Source organism: Panthera pardus, unplaced genomic scaffold, assembly GCF_024362965.1.
Source record: "Panthera pardus isolate Hobbes unplaced genomic scaffold, ASM2436296v1 HiC_scaffold_1, whole genome shotgun sequence".
Lineage (NCBI taxonomy): Eukaryota > Metazoa > Chordata > Mammalia > Carnivora > Felidae > Panthera > Panthera pardus.
Genome location: NW_026526654.1, coordinates 78984076 through 78991532, shown reverse-complemented (window position 1 = coordinate 78991532; position 7457 = coordinate 78984076). Strand labels below are relative to the sequence as shown.

The 7457-nt window shown below is 48.6% G+C and overlaps 1 protein-coding gene across 1 annotated transcript in view; it reads right to left on the bottom strand.

Moving 5' to 3' along the window:
- Window positions 1-6138: 6138 nt before the first annotated feature.
- Window positions 6139-7457, bottom strand: part of STARD13 (StAR related lipid transfer domain containing 13) — a 183428-nt gene continuing 182109 nt past the window's right edge. Inside the window, exon 14 of the mRNA XM_019447795.2 lies at window positions 6139-7277. Coding sequence (XP_019303340.1) covers window positions 7148-7277 — 130 coding nt within the window. The 3' untranslated portion in view covers window positions 6139-7147. The remainder of the gene's footprint in view (window positions 7278-7457) is intronic.

Sequence of the window (7457 nt, the reverse complement as noted above, 5' to 3'; positions counted from 1 at the left end):
GTGACATCTTGGCACCGGAATGTGGGGCTGTGAGGAACGGTTTGTTTTACACTCCCAAATCCTTGAACAAAAATTAAAAGCATTCAACTGTCTTCTCAAAAACTGCCCTTCTCGTCCTTCTTCAGTTCCACGAAGCGACAGCTGTTGCTGTGCGTAGGATTGTTTAAAATTCTTTCAATTCATGTGCAGGAATCCCGCTTGATGCCTGCTTTGCAATAATCTGATCCCTGAACAGTGATCGGCTCATCAGGACTGTAGGGGAGGGGGGCTCTGTGCAAAACGAATTTGGGGATGTACGGGGGAGAGTAGGATGGACATACAGCCTTCTGAAAAACGAGCAATGCGGCGAGACAACTGTAGGCTTTGTAGAAAGGCTGCGTCTCGGGGCTGATGCTTCCACTGAGTCAGCTGCTGTTTCTCGTGCTTTGTACGTGGACCGTGTTTTGTACTGGACCCACTGCAAACGGACAGGAAACCGGGAAGAAATTTGCTCTCCTTTGCCACTTGCAAGTCGCTTCTGAGTGGAACATTCCGTTTCGTTCAGTTTCCAGAATAGAAGCACTGCCCTGGAGCGAGTGTTCCTTATGCTTGGTGTCCAGAGGGCGGCTCCAGCAGATCCCAGCGATGGGTCATCCCCAGTGGCTGCTCCTCCGAGCGCATGGCTCCTTTCAGACGATCGGATAGTTTGCTTTTTCCAAAATAATTCAAACCATCTCCACGGAAGACAGCACAGTCTATCTGCCAGTTATGTCTGGTTTCCTTTTTCTTTTCCCCTCATGATGAGGACTAACAGAGAACCTAAAGGATTCTGAGGAAAACCAGTGACTGCTCCCCAATCCAGCCATCTTATTTGTGTGTGTGTGTGTGTGTGTGTGTGCCGTGCCCCCAGTTTGGCACTTTCTAACCTGATGTCTTCAACTCTTGTCCCCTTGAAGCATGTCCTGGCAACAGGGCGTTGCCCCACCAACCCCGGGACAGGCTCTCTCCCTTGGCTGCCGCCTCAAGCGTGTGATGTGGGCATTCTCTTGGGTCCTCCTTGGGCACACGGTTCCTGACAAAGCTGTGCATTACGGACTTTAGACGACATGGACGTCAGGCACCGTCTTTGGGAGTTCTCAGAAAATGCCTCAGGGGCTTAGAAACCAAAGGCGAGGGGGATTTTCAGAGAAGAAAGATCAGATTTAGACAGCTTTGAAGCAGTGGAAGGGGGGAGGGACAAGGTGAGGGAAGGGCCAGGTAGGAGGAGGCTGCCAGGAAGACCCCTTCTGAATCAAGGCAGAGCTCCCCCATCCCTCAGGGTCCAAGAAAGGTGCAGCGTCCCAGCTTCCCGGGAGAGTAAGGCCCGCGCAGAGAAGCAATCCTCCTGCCCACCCCAGTTATCCTGGAACAAGATCAGATCCACTGTCGGGTTTAGGCTTTATTTTACACGGTAGTGTAATTTCAGCCTCTTCCTAACTCCAAAAATAGCTGGCACCGACCTGCCGATGCCTGAAATCCCTGTGCCCCCTGATTCCCAATAAAGAGATAAAAGGCTTAATTATGCAAATCTCAGGCGGAGGAGCTCGGGCTGAAACTCATTCATATTAAAATGTCATCAATCAGCTTTGCAGCGGTGGGATGACTGACACCAGGCGTGGCGGAGGCTGTCTGCAAGAGGCGGCCCTGGAGCCTGGATGTGAGGCAGGCACCGGGAAGGGAGGGCGAGGACGCCCCGTTCCAGGGCTGGCTGTGGCTGCCGGCTGGCTCTTCTGCTATGCCCGCCAGAATCAACGTGGTGGTGTTTCCTCTGAGATAATCCGGATTTAGGGCAGTGAATCAATGAAGTTCTGTGTGATCATTGGCGTCCAGAGGGTTGAGTTGCACCCTCGGATGCGTCGCCGAAACTGGAGTTGGGACTCATTCTTTTGGCCAAGCAGTGCCAGCTGTTCATCACATTATGAAGGCTCGGGGTGGGGGAGGCTGGTGAAGAGAGGTGGGCTTGGGACCAGGCAGGCCCTTCCCTGCAGGCGAAGACGTTCGCCTGTCTCAGAGTGGACAGGCTCAGCTGGCAGGGGTGAGGCGGGGCAGGCCGGAGCGCTGGGGGCCTCTGAGGTCAGGTTGGGGTCAGTGGGCCGGAAGACAAACCACTTTCAGGTGCAGCTTTAAGTTATGCCTTATTCTGAACTTCTCCCCAGGATATTGGTGGAGACTGACTGTAAGGGACAGCCTGGTCTCAGTTGTGCTGTGGGGCTTTAGGGAAGAACTGGGGGCAGCTCCATACAGAGGTCCCAAAAGGAGAACCGGGTCTTCCCCACCGAGACCCCCCAAAAGGCCAGTGTGACAGGAGCAGAAAGGAGATGTGCGGAGCCCGGCAGTGAGCTGAGGAGGTCATGGTCAGCAGGGGTGGCTGCTGTGTGGGGTGCGATGAGGGCACCAAAGCCGATGAACGGAAGCCTGCCCCTGACCACACCGGAGACCTGGTCTCCAGAACTCCCTGGAGTACCTGGGAACCTTTGAGATGTGCTACTATCCGGGAACCAGAAAGCAGGGGCCTCAGGATCATTCAGGCGTAAGAAGAAGATGTTACAGTGCGGGACATGTGGGTTTCTAACATCTGTGCCTCCCTGCTCTCCTTACTTCCTGACCGGCTTGGGAGATGCAGCCATTCTGTCTGAGCAAGTGTTGTTCTCAGGGGATTCATTTGTCTGGTGTTGCTTTTTATTTATTTTAAGAGAGAAAGCGAGCGAGAGCGAGCGAGGGAGCGCCAGGGAGAGGCAGAGAGAAAGGGAGAGGGAGAATCCCAAGCAGGCTCCACGCTGTCAGTGTGGAGCCCCATCCGGGGTTCGAACTCCTGAACCGTGGTATCCTGACCTGAGCTGAAATCAAGAGTGGGACCCTTACCTGGCTGAGCCTCCCAAGTGCCCCTGTACTTCTTTTACTTCTCAAGGAATAGGTCTCTGCAAGTTGATTAATGAATCGATCATTCCTACCACTGTAATTTTAGAAAATCTAGTGGAGCCGGAGAGAAAAATAGGGTGTCTGTTTGAGTAGTTCTCTACCCCAGCCCTCGGTAAGGTTTTTCTGGACTACCTGATCTATCTCCTGCCTTTTTTTTTTTTCCCCTCTATAGAGCTTACGTGGCCAATTATTTATCTTGTTTCTTGGCTATTTTTCCCACTAGACCAAAAGCTTCATGAGAACAGGGATTTTTTGCCTCTTTTGTTCACGGTTTTATTGACTAAGAGTCTAGAACAGTGTCTTGCACTGTGCTGTATACATATTTACTGATTGAATTAACTAATCAAACTTTTATTTGCTGTGAGCAAATATTTGTTATTTGACAGTATTTGTTAATTTCAGAAATAGCCACGTTTAACTTCTTGGGACACCAGCGAATTCTCCGTTCTTTGTTGGAGAGGTGAAGTAGTCAAAGCACAGAATGGAAGTTATTTCATTAGCTTTGGAAAACTTTACACAACGTCCCTATGTGATGACTTCCTTGTCTATGGCTTCTGTCCTCCTAATGCCCACTTTATTTTAACAATATTTATGGGATAATATAGCAGGAAGTCTAAGATCTAGAGTTTCAACCATGCCCTCAAGAGCTTACAATCTAGTAGAAGAGTTGGCTTTATTGCTAAATAATGACATGCAATGTGATTCGTGCAACAAGAGAAATATGGAAAGAAACAGGTGGATTCAAGAGGGATGGTCAGGAAAGTCCATGCCCAAATAGGGCTTTGAGGAATAAATAAGTTATCACATGACCAACAAGAGGGAGAGAAGGTCAATGCAACATCACAGAGATGTGAAACAGTGGTTTGGTATCACTGGGCCAGTAAGGATACATGGTCAGAAGAGGCAGGAATGACAAAACTGAGGTGACCTAAGGGACATAGCTTCAGCTTGGGCACCGGTCACTCTCTTGGGTTTCAGTCCTGTGTGTTGAACTGGCTGGTGGGCACCTCCACCTGGATGGCTCCCAGCCATTGCAAGCACTACACGATCAGAGCCCAACTGACCACCTTTTCCAACATGGTTCTCTCCCTGCCCCGCTCCCCTCTGAAGCGTGCTCTTCCTCTTCCCTTTCCCTGTATCAATTAAAGGACAAACCACAAACTAGAAACTCAGAGTAATCTGTAGCTACTTCCATTTCTCCATCCTTCTGCAACCAACTGATACATAAATCTTATGAATTCCAGCTCAGAAATATCCTTAAAAAATCTCTCTACTTCTGTCCCCACAAATATTGTCCACCTGGACTGGTTACCACAGCCTTCTGCTGGATTTTCCACCGTCACACTGCTCTTCGTCACTCCAGGCTGCCCTCATCTCAGCCGCTAGTCATTCTCATGGCTGTTACCTTCTGGAAGCTTCTCCTCAGCACCCATTAGGTCCTGGGCTAATCAGAAAAGGACAGATTCCAGTCTGGCCTATGGGAGGGGTCTTAGGTACATGTCTTGGCCATGCTGGAGTTGAGGGAGGATGCAAAGTGACAGGTCAAGCTCCCTTCACACAGATTAGAGAGGCCTTCTCTCAGTTAGCAAGTGGTCTGGGGTTAGACCTCGCTCATCACCAGAACCAGCCTACCCCCTGCGGCAAGCAATGGGCATTACAACCAGAGAGGGAGAAGTCAGGCCACCAGCCCGGCCTTTCCTGCTGATTTGTTGGAGTTTGGCCTTGGAGATCTCACCAGTAAGCTCACCATACCAGCTCTTGACATCTTTAGCTCATATGGCACCCAGACGGATCTGGAGCTCCCTGGGTCTTGGCATTTTGGTTTGAAAGTGTCTTCTCTGAGGGTGTCGAATGAACACTACATTTACATAAATACTTCTGCAAGTAACAAGGAACAGGGGAAAGCAACATGTTCTAGAATGAAAGGAAAAGCAAGTTATCATGGATTGGTATCAGCTCAGGAAGGCCAGTGGTAGCAATCACTTTATTTCTAAGGAGAAACCAAAAGGAAGAGGGAAAGGCAAAGATGGGGGTGTCTTCATATCCCTGCTCCTGCATATAAGAACATGCCAATTCTCTTTTAGCCCATTTTAAGTCTCTGCCATCAGAACAAATGTGAATCCACCTCTCTGCTTTTTGGCTCAATACAGAAAGCCCAACGTCCCTGCTGCAGCTGAACAATTCCTGGCTCGTGACCATCCAGCTTTATCTCCTGCACCACTCACTCCTATCCTCTGTACCGTCTGACCTCGGCCTGAGCCACACCCCACTTCTACCTGATGCCCAAGCCCGTCCTTTCCCTTCACATCCTAGGTTTTCCATGTGCCAGTCCCTTTGTCACTCTTCTGAAGTCACTGGGTGTCACCACCACCTCTGGGCTTCATAGACTTTGCAGTAACTTACTACTGGGTATTGTATATATATTCATCCTCATTACTTACAGAATCTGCATTTGCAAATTCACCCACTTTTCAAAACTTACTTGTAATCCCCGAATCAATACTCACTGCTCTTTCCTGGTCATTCTTGGCACAGAACTGGAGTCACCATTGTTCATGCACACTCCCAGCTGAGAGCAAGCAAATGTGACCTCTGCCTTCCTGATTTAGCTCTCACGCCGTAAAGAAGTATCCTTTTCACGGTGTATTCAGTACCACGTTTTCCCCCTTTTTGAGCTTTTTGTTAGTGATTTTGCTGTTTAAAACGGCCCCCAGGTATAGTGCTGAAGGGCTGTCTAGTGTTCCTGAAATCAAGAAAGCCGGAATGTGCCTTACAGAGAAAATATGTGTGTCAGATAAGATTTGTTTAGCCAAGAATTTTAGTGCTGTTGGCTGTGAGTTCCATGTTAATGAATTGACCGTATGGTACATCTAGAAAAAGAAAGAGGAAATGCACCGATCTGTAAGTGAAGCGACTCTGGAAAGTAACACTGATAATGCATGATGAAGTTATGGAAAAGATGGAAAGCGTCTAAATTTGTGGATTCCTGAGATGATGGCCCATTAAAAAAAAAAAAAAGGTAATAAAGCATTGTTGTGAGGCTGAAAGCCTAAGAAGTCTACAATCACATTACTCGGGGTCAGGAAAATATTAAGCCTTTCTTGACTGTTGTTTTCCTATAAAGAAATACCGTAGCTCAATCATTATTAGTAAGAAATAGATATTGAGTAAGGCATGTTTAAACAGAAATTCACATAGAACAAGGTTTATATATTTATTGGTTGACACAAATGTTGTGAGCAGAGGCTCCTGGGAACCTGCCCCTATATTTCTGTCAGGGGCGGTGGTCTGGTACTCGCTAATTCAGTTCACGGTGACTTTAACGAACAGAACTGCTACAAGTAACAAGAAAGGACCTGCTGCTCATCACTGTTTCTGTTCCGCACCGTCTTCTCTGCAGCCACACCTCTGCCTGCCCGGTGTCCCAGCCCCCTCCAATGTCGTGTGGATGTGGACCGCACATGTGAACAAACGTCCTCTGCGGGAAATTTTGCTGCAGAGGAACAGCACTACTTGGGATTTTGAGCCTCATCTGGGCACAGGAGCATGTGGGTTAGGAGACATCTGGGTGGCCTGTTGGGTGGGGTTGCTAGAATGGAAGTAAACACTCACTCTCCAGAGGATGTAGTCGGCCGGGGGCGAAGGCATGTGCAACATTGCATGCTGTCCGTTGTTCAAACCTGCTGGCTTTGCAGTGATACAGAGCTGTGACTGCAAGTGTTTATTTCCTAACTCCTTGTTCGGTCAGCACACGCTGATTTTGCTTTTGTGTCAGCATGTGCCACTGCCCTTAGCTGGGGTCTATTTCATCCCTGTACATCACCTTCCTGAGAAGAAGACATACAACCGGTTTTTGTGCGGCCAAATATCAAGAGCCAGCAGAACAACGTCATCCCTGAGAATTTCAAGACGTATGCTTGCCATCAGGTTTGAATTCATATGGTCTGGGGGCTCAGGATGTTTGTAGCCGGTGGCCGCCAGAATGACCACCGTGTTCTCTTCTTTCCCATAGGGGGCAAGTGAAATTCCTCCTTTGGCTAGGACAGGAAACCTTTCACGAAAGGGGGGAAGGCATGAGAGAGACGAGCAGAGGGCAGGGTTTGGATAATTTTTATGCGGGCATATGGTCTCTTGGGCTGCTGTGCCTTTTGCAGCCTGTAGCCGAGACTACCAGGGAGCTTCTGCTTAACTTAATGAGGAGCTACTTTAGTTATTTGTTAGAAGTAAAGCAGAGAACAAACAGAGTGAAGGCCAGAGGCTCCGGGTCAGATGTGGCTACTCTTCGTGGCCCAGTGGTGCAGCCAGAAGTCCCTTCATCATATCTCAATTTCTCGTCTACCCTGTGAAAATGAAATGTAGCTGTAGTTTCCTGAATCTTCAATAAAAATACCGTAGATGTGTTTTTAGAACTTCCAGACTTCATAACAATGAAACGTAAAAAAAATAAGCCCTTCCCATCACCTTAATGCCTTAGATGCAAATTAAGGCGCCCAGACTGTTAGTGTTTGTTGGTAACAACA